Source organism: Aedes albopictus, chromosome 2 (assembly GCF_035046485.1).
Source record: "Aedes albopictus strain Foshan chromosome 2, AalbF5, whole genome shotgun sequence".
In the NCBI taxonomy this organism is placed as follows: Eukaryota; Metazoa; Arthropoda; class Insecta; order Diptera; family Culicidae; genus Aedes; species Aedes albopictus.
The window spans coordinates 487,188,085-487,211,225 of NC_085137.1; the positions used below are offsets into that span (position 1 = coordinate 487,188,085).

The window sequence follows — 23,141 nt, forward strand, 5'->3', positions numbered from 1 at the left end:
GTTTTTCTAGTAAATGATTCACCATCATAACGAAGAAACTCCACCAATAGTTACCAAATTGGTTCTGAAATGACAGACAACCTACCTGTCAGGTGAACAGAGATGGCATAGATACACTGATAAACAGCTCTGCGTACACATCTTCAATAAATTTTCATTTTTTTCAGGCCATTCAAGAATTCTTCTAAGTTTTTCTTCAGAGATTCCTCCAGCAGCTCCCTCAGAGATTCCTTTAGGGATTCTTTCAGAGATTTTTCCTGAAGTTTTTAGTGGGATTTCTTCTGGATATCTTAAAGTCATAAAGGAACTTCTTCATGGATTTCTCCTGGATCTGGGATTCTTTTAGGTATTCCTTCAGGGATTTTTACAAGAGTTTTTTTCAGAGATTCCTCCAGGATTTTTTTCAGGGATTCATCCAGGAATCTCTCCTTGAAATCCCCATTCCCCAATGGAATCCCCAAGAAATTCCTTCAGGGTTTAATTCATGAGATTCTTCAAGATTTTTCCTGGCGTTTTTCAAGAGACTGGAGGGATTTCTTCTGGGTTTGTTGAAGAGATTGCCTCAAGAGCTCCTTCAGGGAATCTTCCAGGAAATCCATCACGGATTTCTTCAGGAATACCACCAGGAATTTCTCCAGAAACTTCAACATTGATTCCTCAAGGAACTCCATCAGGGTTTCCTCCAGGAAATCCTTCTGGTATTTCTCCTGGAATTCCCTTCAGGAACTTTTGCAGGAAATCCCTCAGGGATTCCTCCAAGACCTCCATCAGGAATTCTTCTATGAACTCCGTCAGGAATTCCTCCAGGAACTCTCTCAGGTATTCCTACAGGGACTCCGTCAGGAATTCCTCCAGGAAATCCTGTAAAGGTTCCTCCAGAAACTCCATTAGCAATTCCTCCAGGATCTCCGTCAGGGATTTCTCCAGGATTCCCGTAATGAATTCCTCAGGGACTCCTTCAGGAAATTCATCAGGAATTCGTCCAGGGACACCGTCAGGAATTTCTCCATGAAATCCTTAGGGGTTCCTCCAGAAACTCTATCAGGAATTCCTCCAGGATCTCCGTCAGGGATTCCTCCAGGATTTCCGTAATGAATTCCTCAGTGATTCCTCCAGTATTTTCGTAATGAATTCCTCATGGATTCCTCCAGGAACTTCATCAGCAATTCGTACAGGAACTCCGTCAGGTATTCCACCAGAAACTCCATCAGGAATTCCTCCTAGGACTCCGTCGGGAATTCCTCCAGGAACTCCATCAGGGATTCCTCCAGAGACTCCGTCAGGAATTCCTCTAGGACCTCCGTCTGCAGAGATTCCTCCAAGATCTCCGTCAGGGAGTTCTCCAGGAATTCCGCCAGGAATTCCTTCAGGAACTTCTTCAGAGATTCTCTCTGGAACTCCTTCAGGAACACCGTAGCAGATTCCTCCAGGAATTCCTCCAGAAATTCCGTTAAGGATTCCTCCTGGAACTCCCTTAGGAATTCCTCAAGGAACTCCGTCAGGAATTCCTCCAGGGACTCCGTCAGAGATTTCTCAAGGAACTTCGTCAGGGATTCCTCCAGGACCTCCAGGACCTCTATCAGGAATTCCGCTAGGAACTCCGTTAGGAATGTCTCCTGAACTCGGCCAGGTATTCCTCCAGAGACTGCGTCAGGAATTCCTCCAGGAAATCCTTAAGGGGTTCTTCCAGAAACTCTATCAGGATTTCCGTCATGAATTCTTCAGGGATTCCTCCAGGAACTTCATCAGGTATTCGTCCAGGAACTCTCTCAGGAATTCCTCCAGGGCCTCCGCTTGGAATTCCTCCTGGAAATCCCTTAGGGGTTTCTCCAGAACTCTCTCAGGAATTCTTTCGGGAACTCTATCAGGGATTCCTCCAAGGAACTCTCTCAGGAATTCCTCCAGGAACTCCCTTAGAATTCCTCTAGAAACTTCATCAGCGTTTCCTCCAGGAACTTCATCAGCAATTCCCCCAGGAACTCCGTAAGGAATTCCTCCAGGAACTCACTCAGGAATTCCTTCAAAATCTCCATTAGAGGTTCCTCCAGAAACTCTGTCAGGAATTCCTTCAGGAACTCCCTTATGGTTTACTCCTGAATCTTCATGAGGAGTTCCCCCAGAAATTCTATCAGGGATTCCTCCAGGAAATCCTTCAAGGATTCCAGGAAGGAATTTCTCCACGAGTTCCTCGTAATATTTCTGAAGGAATTCCTGCTGGGATTCCTCTATGAGTTCCTTCAATGATTCTTCCAGGAGTTTCTCTAGAGTTTGCTCAAGGAGTTCTTCGAGGAATTCTTCATGAAGTTCATTCAGCAATTCTTGCTGGAGTTCCTATTTTGATTTCTCCAAAAGTCTATTCAGAGATTTCTACAGCAGACTTTTCAGGGTTTCTCCTGGAATTCATTCAGGGAGTCCTCTGGGAATTCCTTCTGGGATTCCTCCAGCAGCACACTCAGGGAATCTTCTAGATAAGCCGAGCTTGCCTGTAGCATTCGGCTTTTGAACGAAATATTCGATATTCTCTATCTGCTTCGTAATGTGCAGAAACAAACTTCGACGCATACGCCTTTCGAACTACATAGCCGTATAAACAGAAGTTTCTGCAAAACAAAACCATCGTACAGCTGCACAGCTTTTATTCCTAAGAAAAAGGAGCAAAAAAGGTGTCTGAAACGTCGGTAGAAATCAAAGAATCCGTTTTGATTACCCCGAATCAATATATCATAATCGTGAATCTATTAAAAATAACATGAAACGAGCTCACCAGTTCGTACATGTATGCCTCCGTTTCTTCATTGCCAGTCGAACGACGGATATCCTCTTCTGGACTACGGTAGACTGCTATACACCGAACAGACGCGCAAATAATGAGAAATTCGCACTGACACACTTCCGATCCCATGGCTTTTCCACTAATGCGCACGAATCATAATCATAATGCAATTGATATTTGTTACATTGCGTCGTCTCTAAAATGTCTGAAGTATCGCAATCATGCTTAAAACGGGAATTCCATAGAGCTTGACTGCCGTTTTACGCACAATTGTCCCATGTTATATGGGATTCTCATATAGCATGGGAAAAATATTCGTTGAATGAACGGCAGTTAAAGAGCCGCGACGACTCGAAGGTGAACATGAATGCACGCGTCTGTCACGCGTCTCAAAAGAGTAAACAAAATCTCCATAAATGAATCATTTTGATTAAAAATTATTCATGAATATTCTGGGCGTTCAACCGATCGATGCTGCGGTGGCTGAACAAGAATTTGTCAACCGCCGGCCGCCGCCCTGTTAATTGTCCATAAGAATGAGTCGCGTGACCGTTTGGCAGCAGTTATTCTTCCTCGATCAGGTCTAGCTGGTCTGGCTGGCTGGCCGACTGGATTCAGACGCTCTGAAAAGGTGAGATAAACAAATACCATACGGTCAATAAACGCCGAGAAGACGCGCAATTCAGTCGAGAGATGGTCGCAGTTAGATTCTTGGTTTCGAGCCAGCTGTGCATTGTGGCGTTCTACGTTGCTTATGGTAAGTGAAAGAGTGTAGATTGAAGAGTTTATGCAATACAAAATCTCATTCGATTTTATTTCAGCGCAACGAATAGCTGAACAAAGTAAGTAGGATTCCAAATGAAAATGCAAACTATGATTCTAATTCAGTTCATTATTCATCATTAGAATGTCAAGAGTACCGTAGTCTAACGGTATCCCGGGTAGGGATCATCTCGCTGATCGCCAGACCCAAGGCGATCGTTCACGAAGAGTTCAACTGTACCAACACGGTTGAGGTGATCGCTGGCGGTGAGGAAGCCCAGGAAGGAGAATTTCCGCATCATGCATTGCTCGGTTGGGAATCGATCGATTACATCAGCACGGACTACACTTTTCTGTGTGGAGCTGTTCTGATCAGCGAGTGGTATGTGGTGACTGCTGGTCACTGTATTGTGGACGGCGAACGGGGTACGCCGGTGGTGGTGCGTTTGGGAGAGTACGATTTGCATAACGATTTCGATCATCACGTGGACTTCGATGTGCTGCAGGCCGTTAGACATCCGAACTACAAGTTTAGCAGCGTGTACAATGATATAGCGTTGGTAAAGGTCAAGCAACGGATTCGATTCTCGCCGTACATCCGACCAGCTTGTTTGTGGACATCCGATGCTTTCAATTTCACATCCGTGATTGCTACTGGATTCGGTCAGCTGGGATTCCGTAAGGCTAAATCTGTTCGAAGTCTAGATCAGTTATTGTAAAAACCCATCTTTCAAACATCAGTTACAGAACAAGCAACCAGGTTAAACAAAGTCAAACTGGAACTGTACGATGCCTCCGAGTGTGATCGTGCATTCGAGAGAAACCGGAAGTTCAAACATGGAATCATCGATTCGCAGATCTGTGCCGGAAGTGAAGAGGAAAAGGACACTTGCAAGGGGGACTCCGGAGGACCACTGCAGGTCATGATGGAAGACAAGGGTTGCACTTATTACGTAGTGGGACTCACGTCTCGTGGCCAGGACGCCTGTGGATTGATGAAATCTGTTGCGCTCTACACAAGGATATCATCGTTCGTGAAGTGGATCGAGTATGTCGTTTGGGATGGTGATTTGGATTCTTGGTAAATAAACTTGTAATACTTCTTAGTGGAATTTGTTTTTCTTCTGATTATACCATCGCATAATCATCAAGCGTCATTACATAACTTCATAGTAATGAAAAACTGCATCTAAAAGCTGCCACTAACTTACCTGTCGCACCGCAAAGTAGCAGGTCAGATTCCGTGGATAAACGCCGGGAAAATTGGGCGACTGTAGCCGGCAAGCCTTCTTATCACAGTTGGTGAAAATCCTGGAGCAGTAAGTCCCGGGCATTAGGTCACCTGTGGATGGACATCAAAATAGAAAACACACACATTAATATACCAACACCACATAGAGAAGCCTAGGAATGAGGTTGTAACATCAAAGCCAACCATTGCATTGACGGGGGGTCGAGTGAGACATTGCATCGAATGTGGCCGGGTTCTCGGTAGGAATTTTCAATTAAGTGCAATCCTCTTATCCAACTGGTTGGCAGGTGAAAAGCGTCTCGTTGATTTGTGTTAGGGTGGTTCAAAATTGAGCAGTAGTAATTAAAGTTTCAAAAAGTTGAAGATTTTCGCGTGACTTTTTAGAAGCTTGGATTTTTATAAATCATTTGACTTTTCGGGGATTATTTCAATATAGCGTTGACTTTAATAAAACAAAGTTTTCAACATTTGAATCGGACTGTAATTTTTTTCCACAAAAAATCCCAAATTTACTGACTGGTAGTTGAATAAATCCGGTATAATTATTTCCTTGTCAACAACTTTAAGTCACATCAAAAGTTTTTCAAAGGTCATTATGTGAGTCATGAATATTTTAAATTCAAAAATGTAGCGTCAGCCTAAGTTAAAATACAAGTAAACCAAAATTTAAATCTAAAATTTAAAAAATCTAAATTCAAATGTTCAGTTTAAAAATGGCTATCACATATGTAACATAATGCAATTTACTAACATCTTATTTTATGTGGAATAGCTTAATCTTGCCCAAATGAGGACCATAAAATAGACAACTAGTTGTTAATCAAAAAGTGAAAATTTGAGAATTGTTGATGCCTTTTCCGAATGTTTCAGCTAGTTAAGTTTTTTTTTTGAAAAGAGGGAACTTTGTCTACCCCAATACTTTTATATTTCCTGTGTAAGTGATTTATACTTTGGTTGTTCCATATTTTTTCTCTTATGGCAAAACTGGACCCATTTCCTCATTTTTTTTAAATAAGTTTTTGTATACATTAAGAGGAAGAATCAAAATATCTCCTTGTTTTTTTTTCCTGATGGATAACGTTTTTTATTTTTACGAAAAAAAAAAACAATTTCAAAGAAAATTAAAAAGAAAATTGTTTAAAAAGTAAAAACATCTTCCATCAGAAGACAAAAATCAGGAGATACCTTGATTCTTCTTTTATATGCATACGAAACCCGATTTTGAAAATATTGCTCCTTCTATATATATAAAAATGAGTTTGGAGTTCCTTTGAGGCAAAAAAACTCAAGAACGGATTAACCGATCAGCATGACTCTTGCACGGTTCGGTTCGTATTCGTGGTGGCTGTGTTTATATGTACAAAAAGTTACGAAAATCAACTAGAAAAGTAAGAAAATTGGTAAGTTACTGATTTTTCATGAGCTGGAAAGGAAATCAACACGATCGAAATGAAACCAATCTAGAGTGCGGTGATATTTTGAGCTCAACAGTTGTCAAACCACCACAACCGGGCAAGACAAAGTTTGCCGGGCCAGCTAGTTGTTTAATAAAAAATCTGAAACCAAGGTAAAAACGTAGATGCAAAATGATTGAAATCTCAAACCATAACTTTGAAATATCTGATAAAACAGTATAATGCTAGAACTAAGTCTAAATATCGTTTACACCTCGTCCTCTTTTTACGTCCACGCTTGGCTGAGCGACAAAAAATTCTACCGCTAAGACAATGAACAAATTCAACAGTTTTATATTTTTTAAAACATCTTCGTGATTAGGAGTAGTGTACAAAAATATAAAAATGTGTATTTTGATCATTATTTTGTCGGTAGAAATTTTTTTCGCTAAGCCAATAGTGGACGTAAAATAAGGTTTAGGTGTACTTCAGATAGAAATTTTAAAATTTTCATTCAAAATTTCAAAATTCCTGCAAAACTTTGGGATTACTTGTAGCATGTCTCCAAGTTGCATATTGCTAATAAAAGTAGCCTAACATCAACATTCCCAATATTTTAACAGAATTATTTGCCATCGTCAAGGTCTCGCAACATGGATCAGAACATCCAAGTTCAATTACCTATGTACATTGTGAACTGCCAACGAAGTGCCTTTTTGAAGACCCCTTCAATTTGTTTCTACACTCTCCATGTTTGCATAGCCGATAGTTGTACTGCCATAAAATGCAAATATATCTCTGTATATTTCTTCAATCCAATGATTCTTCACATTAATACGAAGACAATGTACCTATTGTATAAACTACATGGCGACCGTGACAGAACTTTCATACCTAGAATTGCAAAACAAGGAGACATACTTTGTGAGAATCATGAATTCTATGAGTATTTTAATACAGGTATGTTCCGTTTTTGTCGTTATCTGGTTTCGTCAACACTAACGTTTTTGTAAAATGTGTTCCCTCGAATACGAGTTATTTATAGTTTAAGAATAATCTTGAGGCAATGTATCCATGAAATAATTTGAAGCAATCACTAATGAAGATATAGAAGACGTATACGTCACAGTAGCTTTCTACACATTTCAAATTCAGCTGTAAATAACGTTAATTCATGCTTTCTCTCACGCATAATTTTACATCTTATTTGAACATGAGAAAAATTAAACCAATAGCCCAATATAAGTTAGACCGAGCCAATTCAATTAATAAAAATCTGACAGGAAGTGACAAGAGATAACTCGTAAATATCATCACCAACAATTAAGTCGTTTTGTAAAATGGCTCAATCATTTTCCAAGTGTAACATAAGTAGCTAACCATGATAGATCAGTAATAGAAGAGATGTACACATAAAACCATCAAAGGACGGACTCGATTATCCGGCAATAGAAAAAAATCACCCTGGATAATCGATTTTTTTAAATTTCAGTAGCTTATTGTGTTAGAGCACCTTAATTGGTGTCCCTTCCGGGGATTGCTCCAGGATGTCCATATATTCCTCCAAGAATTTCCTTCTGAAGATCCTATTTCTCATCTCTTCTTCTTATTTTTCTTAACGGCTCTACCTACCAACTGGAACTTGGCCTACTTCTTCAAGTGTTATTCGAAAACTTAAACAGTTTAAGACTTTCTTTGCCTGTCATTGCCTGAATTTTTACACTGCAATCTTTTTTACAAGACTTCTTCAAAGTGAATTAAATTTCACGCGATTTTCTGGAAACTACGCGATGTGCTGAATTTTTTCTACTGGTCGCTTTTTCTTTCCGATGGGGCTCAAAATTATACCAGAGATCTCTCTTGTCATCCTTGGTTTTCTCCAGTAATTCTTACTAGCGATTCTTCCTTGTATTCCTCCAAATTCCTTAATTGATTTCTTCTGAGAAATCGTCAGGATATAATTCAGAAGTTCCTTTAGGTGAATTAGGAGTTAAGTCTTTCAGAAATAAGTTTCTCTAGGAAAGAGGAGTCAGGAATAACTCCCGGAGATTTCTCTATAGAACATCACGAGGACTCCCTGAAGAAAATTTTGGGGGATTTGAGGAAAGAATTTCTGGAAGATTACTAGACTAAACTTCTGGGAGATTCCCAAAAAAAAAAACGCAGAAGGAAATGTGGGAGAATTATTATCATTATATTATCTTTATTAACGAGATTTTAAACCCAAGGCTGGTTCATCTAGGAAACATGGGGAAATTAAAAAAAAAGAAAGATAGAATCCTCTTGGAAAATCTCTTGGATGTATTCATAATAACAGTTTCAGTAGGTGTAGGTGTTTCTACTGCGCATAAATACCAATACAAAGTCCTGTAGAAATCCTTCAAAGAAATATTTGGATGGAGGACATTCCAGGGAAAATATCATAAAAAAATTCTTTAAAGAATCCAAGAAAGAACATCTGATAAAATTCTAGAAAAACTATTGAAGAAATCCCAGAAATAAATTCAGGAAGAACCCGAAGTATCAGAAAAAAAATCTGGAGGGATTTCAGAAAGTAATCTTGAAAGAATTTCCGTTGAAAATTCTGAAGAAACAGAGAAACTCCTATACAGGTCGGAATCGATTGTCCGGAATGCCCTAAACAGCTGAAATTTGGACATTTTGTCAAGCCAACATTGCTAATTTATCAGTACAAATTTCAGCTTCTTACAGCATTCCATTTGCGAGGTGTGTTTTTGGGTAGCGCCGGAGCCCGACTCCGTATTGTCGAGTCCGACGTGTATTGTTCCAAAGCAACTCTTGGATGAATTTCAACAGGATGTCTGTCTACGTTTAATCCCAGAATGGTTTTCTTAGCCCACCTTGTGCTTTAGGGCCAGTCTAGACCCAAACCGTACACAACGTCAGCGAGCTGAATGTTAATAAATTCCAATTCCTGGTGGAATATATGAAGGGATCCCCAAAGAAACTTCAGGAGAAATTGAAAAAGAGACATCTAGGTTGATCAGAGAAGAAGTTTCTAAAGAAATCATAAGTGGCAGAACCTCTTTTCTCTAAAAATTCTTATCAAATTCCAAAAGATTAACACGCGGCATGGTACAATGTAACCTAGAAGAATTCTGGAGGAACTTATTGGGGAATCCAATATTCTGGAGAAGTTACAAGTGATTGCTTAGAAAAATTCCTGGAGATTTTCTAAAAGTATCCTAGACGAAACATTTATAAGAATCTGTGAAAATGATATTCGTGACGAAATGCCTTTCGGAAGGAAGTAAACGTATCCTTTTTTGTTAGGATACCAAAATTACGTTCCTGGATATTTGAAAACGTCGATCCGGGTACTGGTGTCATTCTTGCGTTCAACGAAAATAAATTTTCAAAAATGTGGTCACAAATGTGATGAAAACCTATTGTCGGCGTAATAACTCTATACGGAATCGTAGAAGGATCTTCTGAAGAAATCTCAGAAAAAGTACGGAAGAACCCAGAACATTTTTTTTTGTTAAAATCCCAGAAGGATCTTCACACGCTATGTCCACCGGGAAGTATTATGAAAATCGAATGTACCTCAAATGTTATTCTCTAGGACCGTAGCTTTGGCCCTCTAGTTTCAGAATCTGTGCGGTTTAAAATATTTCATCTTGGGTTTTTTGATATTTTGAATTTTTTTCCTATTTTTCCATACAAATATCGAAAAAAGTCATTTCGAGGTCAATTTCGTCCCATATAAAAATGTATGGGAAAAAACCCAAGATGGATTATTTTAAACCACATATTTTCTGAATCTAGAGGTCCAAAAATATGGTTCTAGCGAATAAATTTTGAGGCACATCTACTTTTCATAATACTTCCTTTTGGACATAGCGTGCTCCAGAAGTATTTTCAGAAGGTACTTTAGAAGATATCTAAAGTACCTTCTGAAAATACTTCTGGAGCACGCTATGTCCAAAAGGAAGTATTATGAAAAGTAGATGTGCCTCAAAATTTATTCGCTAGAACCATATTTTTGGACCTCTAGATTCAGAAAAGTAGAAACTCTTCGAAGGAACCTAGAAGAAGTTTGTGGGAAAAAAAATCGCAAAGAAAAAACTGGAAAGAATACCTGAAGCTTGACCAGAAAAATGTACTGGAACAGCATTCGTTTTGGAGCAGTTCAAAATAAAAGAATGTATTTTTATTTAAACAGGTTGTAAATACGATTAAATCTTATTCTTGTTAGAATTGGTATTGTATTTTTTTACCATAGATATAGCACAATTTTTTCCGTTGTAAATTATCATTCGGGCTCACTTCTAAAAAAAAAACACTAAAATAAGAAACAAAACAACGCTCCATTCCTTTGTTTTGAGTAGGATGAAAGTGGGACCATATATGCTAATGGTATGGGAGCAAATTTCCTACGAAAGTTCCCTTATTTTGTTTTTTTTTAACAAGTATAAAAAGCAGAATATTTAATAATATAAAATAAATTTTAGACATAATAATTAGGAATACGTTTTCTTCATTTATTTATTTAAATAGCTTTCTCGTATCTGTAATTACCAACAAAAGCAATTCTTAAAATATGTGAAAACTGTTGAGAATAGTTGTTTATTTAATTATGCAATTATATATTTTTTATTATATATATATATATATATATATATATATATATATATATATATATATATATATATATATATATATATATTTATGGTACGATTGCATCTGGAAAATTACTGTTCAGTTGTTAGATTATTGTCTGCATAAATTTGCGGAGGACAGGAGTTATCATTGAAAAGAGAGCGTATAGTTTTTTTGGAATTGATTTTCGGGTATGTGTAAGGATGCGACTTAACTAGTTGTTTGTTTGTAATACAATAATAATTTATTCAAGACCAATGTCATATTATAAGTCATAGACCTATAACTTATATATTATAGGATCCTACACGTCACAGCCGCCATATAGTTGACGCAACAGGGATTTTGCAGCGAGGCTGTTCAACTTGTTTTTCAGACGGTGTATGATCACGGGATTTTATAAGGAGCAACATGACGAATTTGTTGGTATTTCGGTAGCAGTTTCTAAGGAAATTGTGAAGTTCTTAAAGAAATCTTGAGAATTTCAAATGGTGTGTCTGACACAAAGTCTTGTGGAAGTCGGGAGTTATTTTGGGTTGATCCCAGAAAAATTCTAGTGAGACTTTTGTGATTATTCCAATAATACTTAGAGCAATTGGTTTTAAGGTGTGAGTTCGCATCCGTTGAGAGGCGTGCTAATTTATGACTTACTGGTGGGACTCCAGGAGAGCTCCTCCCAGAATTTCTCCAGGAATTCCTTCAGCAATAGCTTCTGAGATTCCTCCAAAAGCTCTTCCGAATCCTAATTCGGCCAGGAATTTCTTCTCCGGTTTCTCCATATATTTCTCCCAGGAATCCTCCATGAGTTCCTTCTGGGATACCTTAACCCTTTATAAGGATGACAAAACTATACAAGAAAGAAACTCTCAAAAATCTGGGTGGCAATATCCCTTTCGGGACGAACCAGCACAATCGTGCTGTTTTTCGGCATTGGTTTTACACATTCTTTTTCAATTGTTTTTTCCTCAAAATATGTGATGTAAATAATTTTTATGATCGAGTTATTACTCTAACATGTATTTCTAAGCCTCAGCTTTGATTGGAATGGTTTATAAAAAACGCCACAACAAGTTAAGCAAAAAGTAAACAATCATCCTAAAAGTTGAACAAATTTTATCTGTCGTATTTTTATAAATATTTGTTTAATCCAGGTATGCAGAGGTAAAAATCGATAGAAAAAGAGTAGTTCTGCAAAACGGCAAAGAAAAAGTGGTGCTTTGTTGAAAAGCACAAGATTTCTGGGTGGTCAAAGTGGGACCAGCACAATTGTGCTGTTCCGTCCCCAAGGCGGTCCAAGTTCCATCGGAGATTGCCTATTCTTAGGCGTTTTATGGTATAGAAGATTGATATTAGTGAATATTAAATCACTACAAAGTGTTAGTTTGTAAAAACTTAGACGTATAATTTCAACTCAAGGAACACAATATCAGCTAGCTTGTACGAGTTTTTTTTTTAAAGAATTTTGCATACTTGGGTGATTAATATTACTCCATATTATCGAAATCATGAATTAGATTGGATCAGGGATTTGCTGTTCTTATTATCTTCTTCTTATGCACTTCTATGATGTGAATACCCTGTCAAGCTGATCTCGTGTTCGTATATTTAAAATAATACGTCTACATTTCTACAAACTAACACTTTGCAGTGATTTAATAATTACAATAAATCTTCTGCACCATTGAACGCTTAAAAGTAGGCAATTTTCAGCACTTTCTTGGAGAACATCGACCGGCTAGAGGACGGACCAGCACAATTGTGCTGGTCCTAATTTGACCCCAAAAAGTGCAAAGGTGGATGAAATAGCCGAAGTAAAGAAAGTTTTATTCTAGAGGACGTTAAGTTTATAAGAGAAAATTTGAGATACTCATTCTTTTATGGTCCGTCACGAAAGGGATATAGTTCCCACTGCCCGTTTAGCCCAAAAACGCTGGTGGCAATATAGATCCCACTGCATGTTTAGGCCACGGCAGCCAATTAATCGTCCCATAATAAATTAAAAATTTCCCATAAATAATTCGAAAATTGCCAATAAATAAATAGGGGTGGAAGCAATAATAAACTATAAAAGTTCCATAAACAATTCAAAAAGCGCATAAATAAATCAAAACTTCCCATAAATAATTGATTTTCGAGCAATAAAAAATGTCAGAATTTCCACAAATAAATCAACAATTGCAATAAAAAACTATATTTTTTCCAACAAAAAATTTCGAACATACTACATCTTAGAACTATGATAGAAAACCTGAAACTATTGTGCAAATTAACAGACAATCGCTTGCTGTCTGAACTCGCTAACGCTCGTCGGACTTTAAAAAAGGATAACATCTCTGTTCGCATTATACCGGGCAAATTCTTGGATCTGTGGATTGCCTAGAACCGAATCGACGCAGTTACGGCGCATCGGCTTTCGGAAACTTCGGCGGCCTTCTGCCGCCTCTGTTCCTCAATCCTCTATGCGGTTTCGCCGCATGGCTCAACCGGTACTTTTACTTTGCTCATTATTTCGTATTTATTGCTTAATTTTCAATTGCTTTTTTGATGTTTTTCAATTGGGAATTTTAAAATTATTTATGGAAAAATCATATTTATTTATGGAAACTTTAAACTTTTTTGTTGGAAAAAATATAGTTTTTTATTGCAATTGTTGATTTATTTGTGGAAATTCTGACATTTTTTATTGCTCAAAAATCAATTATCTATGGGAAGTTTTGAATTATTTATGCACTTTTTGATTTGTTTATGGAAATTTTATAGTTTATTATTGCTCCCACCCCTACTTTTTTATTGGCAATTTCTGATTTTGTTATGGATAATGATCACTTTTTTATGAGTCGTTTATATTTTAGCCTTAGGCCACCAGCGTTGGTGGCAACATTCTTGCCACTACCAGTTTAGGATGCTTTTCTTCTCTTAACTTCTACAAAAGGTCGGAAAAGACATTTTAGAGTGAATTAGGGCTTAACCCATAATATTCACTGTGTAGTTTTGGACATATCAACCCATATTTTGATTATTTTGAGTTTGAGCTTACTTAATTCACGCCTCAAATTTAGCCATTTTTGAGACTACAAACGGCTCCCATATAGCCGAGGCGGTAAACGCACGGGTATTCAGCATGACCATGCTGAGGGTGACGGGTTCGATTCCCGGTCGGTCCAGGATCTTTTCGTAAAGGAAATTTCCTTGACTTCCTTGGGCATAGAGTATCTTCGTGCCTGCCACACGATATACACATGCAAAATGGTCATTGGCAGAGGAAGCTCTCAGTTAAAAACTGTGGAAGTGCTCATAGAACACTAAGCTGAGAAGCAGGCTTTGTCCCAGTGAGGACGTTACGCCAAGAAGAGAGAGAGAGAGAGGTACCAAAAAATGCCAGGCGTTGTTAGTAATCTCAATTTTGCGTAAACCAAAAAAGAAATTCGGAATAAATTGTTATGGAACAGAAAACAATAAAAACAGTAGGTGACAACGAAGTTGCCACTGCCTTATAAATGGTTAAGGAGATCCTTATGAGACTCTTCTAATATTTTTCAGAATTACTTCTGAAGCTCCCTCTAGCATTTTAACAGGAGTATTTTTTCGCGATTTCTTAAAATATCCAATCTTGGATTACTCCAGGAGCTCTTTTTTCCTGGATTTATCCAAAATTTCTCTCTGGATTTTCTCAATGAGTTCCAAGATTCTTCCAGAAATTCTTTCCAAGTTCCTCCAGGAATTTCTTCTTCGGTTCCCTAAGGATTTTTTTCGGAGATTTTTTCTGGAAATCCTTCTATGTTTTCTCCAGAAATTTATACCGGGCCCCCTTCAGTAGTTCCTTTTGGGATCTGTCATAAACTTGAAGAGTTTTGTTTTGGATACGCGTTTATGAGTTTCCTCACCTAAAAATTTGACTTTCTACTTAGATAAAGTGTAATTTAGCATCAAAAAGAAAATATGCGGAATTGTAGCCTAAAATTACAATTTCAAACTTTCTTCCACGACTCTCCAGATGAAGAGCAGTGGCCCCCATGGGGAATCATGTCCTAGATGATACGCAGTATTTATTCTTATTGGTTACCCAACGTTTCGGCACAAAGAGATGGTGCATCATGAGGGGGAACTTGAATTTAGATCGACCAGTTAAGATTATACACAGTCGATCCTTTGAAGACAATGTTTTTTAGAACTTAGTTACTCACTAATAATATTTTCTCAGTTTTTTGTTCTTTGTTACTTATAACTCAGTAAAAGCAATTACAAATAATTTGCGACCTTAGGAAAAATTACTGAAAATTTTGAACCACCCTACCACGCGCTTGAGACCACCCTGAAACAGGCAAGCCACCCAGCTACAGACATTAGCATCCCCAGTATAAAGCGATTCATTACCTAGATAGTACTTGGGCTCGGTGTAGTTCTCCATTTGGGCACCGCCACCACCACCACCAAAACCACCTCCACCAGGCTGGAATGCCAGTGAAGTAAGGTTCCTAATTGAATACGGTCGTTCTCGGTTTTGGCTCTGAAAGAAGCCACCACTGGTGCCACTGAAGCCACCGGATCCGAACGAGCCCGAATAGGCCCTTCCGGTTGAGTTGTCGAAGGATAGCTCCATAGAACCACTGCTGATGCTGCTGCGTTGCTGGCCACTGAACTGCTTCTCCGAGTGGGCTGTCGAGTTGGTGAAATCGTCAATTATCGGATAATTGGGAATGTAGCTGACGTTGGTCCACGGTGCGATGGGTTCGTTCTTGATGCCTCCGTACCGGACGACGGCACTGTCACGCGAGAGCATTTTGTACTTTATCCGAAAGTCGAAATTGTAGCCACTTTGGTCGCGGGAGAGTCTGTTGAAGTTATGGAGGGGATAGGGATGGTAAGAATGGTTTTAATGTGAATGTGAAATGGTGACATGTCAGTTGACATAAAGATACTGGCATAAGGATTGAAACATGTTCATGTTCGTCCGACCTATGATTGAAATGTTTTAGAAATCATGATTTAGATCTACTTTAATCAATTGCAATCTTGCGAGTTGACGTAAGAATAATTCCAAGTTACGGAACAAGTACGAGATTATTCTCTGATTTTGTATAATATATTATGAACACTGAGAATACTGCGGATCCCTCGTTCAGGCATGGTGTAGTTATACAATTGTACAGTTTTAAAGAAAATTGTTCACTGATACACTCTATTCTCTATTATGCCAACGATCCTTATACCGAACCAATCGTCACCACACCGGAACAATACATTCAATTAAATGAGCAACGCCTACAAACGCCATATCAGTAAGCCTTACTTGAGCAATTTAACGGTCATTACGAGCGACCGGGTTTCACTGAAGAACGTCGCCGGTCCCCAGGTCGTGCCGCACCACATTCCGCCGACGGGCGTCCGGGAAGCTTCCGCCACCTGCAGGTATCCATCGGGGCAACCGTTCTCCGTGTACGATACGAACTTGCCCAGGGTGAAGCTGTCCAGGGTGATCTGTAACAAACGAGAGGAAAGGGGGATTCATTGAACAATACGGACACACACTGGCATACTTGCATTTAATTACAGAGTCTGTAATGAGATTAGCTGGTGAAACCCTAAATTATACATCACAGGTAATTCAATAGTTGCGGTTGGTTCGCAATCAATCAACAGCCCTACTCCGGTGGCCATCCTGGCTAAATTACATTGTTGAGGTGGTGGCAGCCATCAGTATCGAACAAGATGACAGAGCAAACAAATAACTTGCTTGCCGCTACATCTCCCATACCCAATTTCATCCGACTACAGGAGAGCTTTGTCACGTTTTCCCTTCGTAGCACATGAGCTTGGTAGGCTTCCACGTGGATTCCTTTCCTAGGACGGGAGAGATGATACGCATCTTGATTGCTTCATCAAACCACAACATGAAGCCATGGTACAGACATCAAGGTAACGCCCCATCGATTGGTTTGATTTTCACTGTTTGTGTTGTGTGTGGGCTTGTGACACCGTCAGCTTTAACATCGTTTCAATTGAATACGTTGAAATTGAAAAAGTGGCCGTTCATTAATTATAGATTTTTTTTTTCAGGGAAGCGAAAGAAGGGTTTGGTTAATGTCCACTGTCCACACAAACCTCCTAAATTTTGTATGGACCAAAGTCTACGCATTTAGGGGTCGGAGTTGTTCAAAAATTGGTCTACATGACAATCATTAGGAGGTTTGCATAGGACATTTATTTTTTTCAGCCTAAAAGCACTGCTTTGTAGGGGTGAAGTGTATATATTTTCGTTATTTTCATATTTCGTTTTCCCTCAAAATTTCTACAGTGTGGGAACATTCATATACAGGGTGTTAGGTTAATGAGTGCAAACTTTTTAAAGGGTGATAGAGGACCATAAATGGTGAAAAAAATTGTTCTACGCATATGGTCAAATCTCAACCGTTCCGTAGTTATTGAACTTCCTATGTTTTTGACTCTTACTCCCTTAACTGGCTATAACTTGAAAATGGTCAAACTTATCGCAGTTTGTTTACCCTTATTCGAAAGATTATTGAATTTTCTATCAAATGGCATCTTTGAATTGATTGTTTTAGTTAAATAACTAAGTTTTCTAGAGCAAAATAGCTAAAAATAGTGTGTTTTAATTTGCTTTTGTCAATTATCTTTGAAACATGCGTAATAAATTAGAATTCTTTCTTTCGCAAAGTTGTGGCCCCTGTTCCACTGTACAATTCGTTCTTTGACATAAAACTTCTAGCTCTTATCGTTTTCTTGCAATTTTGATTTAAGGACAAGGTATTTGGAGTACATTGCTCAAAATTTCTAGAGCACCGTTTTTTAGAACCGTTGAACGGATTTGGATGAAAATGTATCAAGCTAATTGTTCAGTGGTTGTCAACAGCGTGATGCATTTTAATCCAAATCCGTTCAACGGTTCTAAAAAACGGTGCTCTAGAAATTTTGAGCAATGTACTCCAAATACCTTGTCCTTAAATGTGCGGCACAGTGCGCAAAAAAGTGCTTACCATGACAGTTGCAAATTTATGATCTGAAATGCGATGTTTAAATCGAAATTGCAAGAAAACGATAAGAGATAGAAGTTTGATATCAAAGAACGAACTGTAGAAAGGAATAGGGGCCTCAACTTCGCCAAAAAAAGAATTTTAATTTATTACGCATGTTTCAAAGATAACTACGTATCGGTTAAGATTTGACCATAAATATGCGTAGAACAATTTTTTCACCATTTATGGTCCTCTATCACCCTTAAAAAAGTTTGCACTCAGGAACCTAACAGATTTAAATTCCGAAAAAAAACCACATGCTCCGGTGGAAATCGCATCGACAACTTCCAATTCGCTTGACGGGTGCTTCTTTTCTTCTAGCTACTGAGCCACTTATGGACACTCTGTGTCCCATAAAGGCGTAGAACTCATCTCGATTTCACTATCGCCAGGGGCGTCTCGTGACCTGTAGAGCTGACTGTGCACTTGAAGTGTTTTCTCAATGGACTGTAGTGAGAAAACACCAGGAACCTGCACTCCGCTCGACGAGCGAATCTATCGACGATTTCGTCGATAAAACTGCTTTATTGTTTCAATTGATGAAACAGGGGGTGTTCTACCGCCATCAGTATAAGCCTCTTCAGCCTTTTGTAACCGAAAATAGGTCCTTATTCTTCTAACCAAGATGGAAAAACCCCTTTTAACGACATTGGTTGTCGACGGAAGTCAAGTGTCATAATCAGATGAATAAACAGATACGTTTCTGAGAAGATATCTTCCAATTTATTCTCAGGGTGCTTACTGAGAATCTCTGAAACTTTTTTCAAAAAAAAAAAAAATATCTGCTTTTTGATCAGCTGGGCATTATTTAAATTGAGGAAGCGAGAGTGTAGACATTGCCACCAATTGTTTAGAGATTTTTTTTTCGGAAAAGCTTTTGAACTTCTAAGAATCAACTCAGCAGTGAATAACTGACCCTGAGGAAGAAGTGGAACAACCATTGCACAATTATGGCACGGTGTGTCTAAAACCGTTATTAACAAAATAAAATACCCATCTAAGCGGTACCCACCATTCGAAAGATAAAGTGTCCAGGTATCATCTCTGAAATTTTGGAAATGTTTCATCGAGGGAATTGATAGTTTGAGCCATTTGAAATTTTAGGGCGATTTTCAATGAAATTCTCTTTGAACTATTAATATTCAATCGTGGTTGTATCACGATCGTGGCCATCGACCTGTCCCTCATAAATTTGGAATTCAACATTAGAAACGTATGGTATTCGAATATTCTTACTGAAAATTTGAGAACAGAGAGAGAAATCAAAAGTTATCGCGAATTGAATTTATAATCCAAATCCATAGGTTTTTACAGTATTTATGGCAAATAAACGGTTACCATTTACTACAGATAACCAGAATAAGTTTAAATGCCCGCTATTGTAGTCAATCACAGCATTCAATAGTTCAATGAAATAGGATTTCGATGTCTTGGACGTACAATATCTCCCCCAAGTTTCGGACCAGAAATTGAGAAGGGAAAGCAACATTTTTTGTAATGAGTAGAAGCGAGTCAGCAATTAAAGCAAATTGTTGGGCGATTTTTATTAGCCTCACGGCATGGTGAAGTATCGTTGTCATCATTCTTGCACGCGAAAACATCTAAGTTTGTATGCGAAACTCCATGTTCGTTATATAAATGAGCTCTAGTTAACGGTATGGATCAGGAGTTGATATTCACTGCCGATCCCCAACCTGCTTTGCACATAGCTCTTGGAACGCATTGTACAAAGGCGCCAAAAAGCAAGTCCTGAAAAGGTATAGTTGTGGTCCATCATGGCTGTTGTGAGACATCAGCAACGAACGTATGACTTCACAGGAAAAGCATGTCATAATTAAAGGGACGCTTTGATGGTTCTTCAAGGAGGTCCTAAGCTACACGATCTTTTAAATGTAAGCGTTTAATTAACTACGATGATTTAATAATAATTATATTTCTGGCATCAAAAGTCTACAAAGACATCTACAGAGCGTGTTTCATAGATAAATTGGATCCAGACTATACAACGTTGAAGGCTAGGTTTGGAACAATATGGGAGACCCTTAATTTGCCGAATTTCTCAAAGATTCATATTTTGCAGTTCCAGTTGCTGGTCTGAGATGATATATACTGGAAAATATCTTGGTGTGTTCGGAAAGCAAGCTACTGAGAGCGTTCCCAGGAATTTTTCAGAAACATGGGAGAGATATCGTACGCTCCAGACATCTAAATCCTATTTCAACCAGCTGTTGAATGCTGTGATTGACTACAACAGCGGGCATTTGAATTGGTTTTGGTTATTTATAGAAAAAAGTAACTGTTTAAATGCCATAAATACTGCAAAAACCTATGGATTTGGATTATAAATTCAATTCACGATAACTTTTGATTTCGTAGATAAAATGTTCTCAAATATTCAGTAAGAATACTCGAATACCATACGTTTCGAATGTTGAATTTCAAATTTATGAGGGACAGGTTGTTGGCTACGATCGTGATACAACCACGATTGAATATTAATAGTTCAAAAAAAAATTTCATTGAAAATCGCCCTAAAATATCAAATGGCTCAAACTATTAATTCCCTCGATGAAACATTTCCAAAATTTCAGAGGTGATACCTGGATGCTATATCTTTCGAATGGTGGGTACCGCTTAGATGGGTATTTAATTTTGTTAATAACGGTTTTAGACACACCGTGATGGATCACTCTTAACAATTATTAGTCAGTCAGTTCTCCATGCCATTCAAATGGAATTGATCCGTGTGATTGAGCTATTACTGTAATCGGAATACACGTGTCTGTTCAAGCATTAGAAAGCGGATTTAAAGGTACAAATCTGAAGTACACTCAATCGCAGAGATTATTCTGCTTAAAGTGTTCGAGAAGACGGTATAAGCTTTTCCTCAATTGACCGCCTGGCAAACAAATTGCTGGAATTGTATTTTTCCTCGAATGTTGCAGGAAAATGAAACCGTACGCGACGCGCAACTAGTACTGAATGAAAATTTCACCCATTCATTTCCACGCAAAGGCATGCACGCATGCCGAAAGAGTGACTGGGCGGCTACCGCTTCGCTCTCTCTTTTTCTGCGTGGCTCTTTTGCTAACCCCACGTCTCCACTAGACAGAAATGTCTTGCCATTTTGCTGCCAGAAAGAGAAGACGTAACAGAAATGATCAACACCGCTGCTTTCCATGCAAACAGCGAGAGAACATTTCTGTCATGACACATCTGCCCAGCAAAATGGCAGGACATTTCTGTCTAGTGGAGACGTCGGGTAAAGCACACCGTAGCTCAAATTCGACGTTGCCAAACTTATGTCGAATTCGTTTATTCCCGACGGTGCACTGCACCGGTGTAGCAATTGACACCGGAAAAACGAACAGTTTCGGTGCAATTTGTTGACAGCTTATGATGGTATTAGTAAGAGCGCATGAGAGCGTCAATGAAAACAATAAAGGATATCAAAAATAAACATAATCAATGTTTTCGTGATTTCCGTGATGAACAAATTTATTTTTATTTATCTTTATTTTTAACTTTCTATATACAATTTAACAATTTTAAAAGTTTTCAGAAATCCACTTGTACATGATAAACTTGTAATAATAAATATTACTTGAAAATTGTTATCCAATGTTTTAACACTCCTACATTATTTATCTTCCTCAAATTCTCGTAATATCATATTTTTCAATTAAAAACAACTTTTTAGAATTTATCAATTTCCGTTGCCTAATAAAAAAAAAGGATGCTAGCTTGCAATTGTAAACGATCTACGTGCACAAATTTAACACAAAAAATGTTAAAGGCAGTTCAACACAGAACGTTTAGCTACAACGTAAAAAGAAAAATAAATAAATACTTTTTAGAACATAACGTTATTGAAACGCAACTCATATTAAAAATGCTTTAACCATCCTTTAGCGACATTTGTTTGACTTTCAATGTAATTCAAAAATACAATATTTGTTATAAGAAATAAAAAAAAGAATTTACGGTTTTTGAAACTGTTTGTACCTACAAAATGTTACTTCAGTAATATTTCAGTCCAATTTGAATGAATAGATTTGTATTCTATTCTGGGCTTATCAAAACTTTATTACTGTAGTGTTCTCACATTTTTTTAGCGGCCATGAAGACTCAGCACTATAGGTTCACAGCGGAACAACGTTCGTATTATATTCAGCCTTGATATAATCACTACAAATTGAAAATTTTACAAAACTTACCATATCTGCTACATCATTTCCCATCCACACTGCTGAACAGAATCCCAAAAACTTTCCCTCTCCCAGACACTTCTTTTTTTATTTATTTCCAACAGAGAAAAACACTCACTTTTCACAATGTTCTTACATTCATATAATTTTATTCACCAATGCATTTTTTTTTTCTAACTAACACACTCTTTTAAAATAACTCCGTCGGATTCTTCCACTTCAGTCCATTCGCTCCAAAATTCGTTCATAAACTGACTCGTCCGCAGTGCCAGTCACCTTCGCGTCTTCATCGTCATTCCTCTTCTTCCCGTTCATCCTCGCCTTCTTTGTTCTTTCCACATTGAGATCGAGCAGTCATCGCAGCGCGGATGAGCTTTTCGATTACGCCTTGATAGTGTGCGTAGTATGCACTCCGTCGAAGCCCAAAGCTCGTGCTCGGTAGGGATGTGCAGCTGTTACGGTACACTCAAATAAATAAGAGTTTGCAAATTAAGTGTCTTTGATTCAAATATTTTTAACACCTCTTCCGTATCACTACAATCGCCTCCTTCTCTAATCTAGTTTTGTTTTTATTTTTATTTAAAGTAAAATACAGAGTTTTGTTCGACAATTGACAATAATTAAACAACTTTGATAGTTCTTAAAGCAGCCAAGAATCCAGATGACAAAATTATGAAAATCAATATAATGATATTTCCAACCTATAACCCTACCAAATTCTAATGCGAGGATTTGATCACTAAATACGACTGCTGTAATACATATGAAAGCCTTTCACTTACGGTAGGTGTGGTCTATTTTGATACTTTTTAACAGTTTTTATATGTTTATTTTATGCTACCAGCTGATTAGAAAAGCTTGTCGTGGGGTGCTTCGGTTCATTTTCAAAGGAAACAAATGAGAAATGTTTTCGCTCATGGGGTCAAGGATCAAACTTTGTTCAGACAGTTAAAAATGTCTGTGGACGAAACACATGGAATTGTTCTCGAAAGTCGTCTTGAGTGATACCACATTAATTTGTGAGAAACATACGGAAACTTCCTTTGAAATGTAATGTGTGGTGGTTTCAGGTCATCTCAAGAAACTTCCTTGAAA

The 23,141-nt window shown here is 38.0% G+C and overlaps 2 protein-coding genes across 3 annotated transcripts in view; one reads left to right on the forward strand and one right to left on the reverse strand.

Moving 5' to 3' along the window:
- The window catches only part of LOC109623124 (uncharacterized), a 582,257-nt gene that overhangs the window by 105,650 nt on the left and 453,466 nt on the right, over positions 1-23,141 (reverse strand). For both annotated transcript variants that reach the window (XM_029870626.2, XM_029870625.2), the window contains exons 5-7: positions 16,095-16,282; positions 15,179-15,636; positions 4,747-4,877 (exon numbers count right to left, since the gene is read on the reverse strand). In XM_029870626.2, the coding sequence (XP_029726486.2) occupies positions 4,747-4,877; positions 15,179-15,636; positions 16,095-16,282 (777 nt within the window). The remainder of the gene's footprint in view (positions 1-4,746; positions 4,878-15,178; positions 15,637-16,094; positions 16,283-23,141) is intronic.
- LOC115265451 (serine protease snake) lies at positions 3,464-4,690 on the forward strand. The gene is made up of 4 exons (XM_029870629.2): positions 3,464-3,530; positions 3,595-3,615; positions 3,680-4,213; positions 4,277-4,690. Exons 1-4 carry the CDS (start codon positions 3,467-3,469, stop codon positions 4,618-4,620), a joined length of 963 nt encoding a protein of 320 aa, XP_029726489.2. The 5' UTR covers positions 3,464-3,466; the 3' UTR covers positions 4,621-4,690.

Coding starts and splice junctions, on each gene's coding strand:
- LOC115265451 (XM_029870629.2), top strand. CDS start 3,467: ATGGTCGCAGTTAGATTCTTGGTTTCGAGCCAGCTGTGCATTGTGGCG. Junction 3,531..3,594: donor GGCGTTCTACGTTGCTTATG/GTAAGTGAAAGA, acceptor ATTTTATTTCAG/CGCAACGAATAGCTGAACAA. Junction 4,214..4,276: donor ATTCGGTCAGCTGGGATTCC/GTAAGGCTAAAT, acceptor TTCAAACATCAG/TTACAGAACAAGCAACCAGG.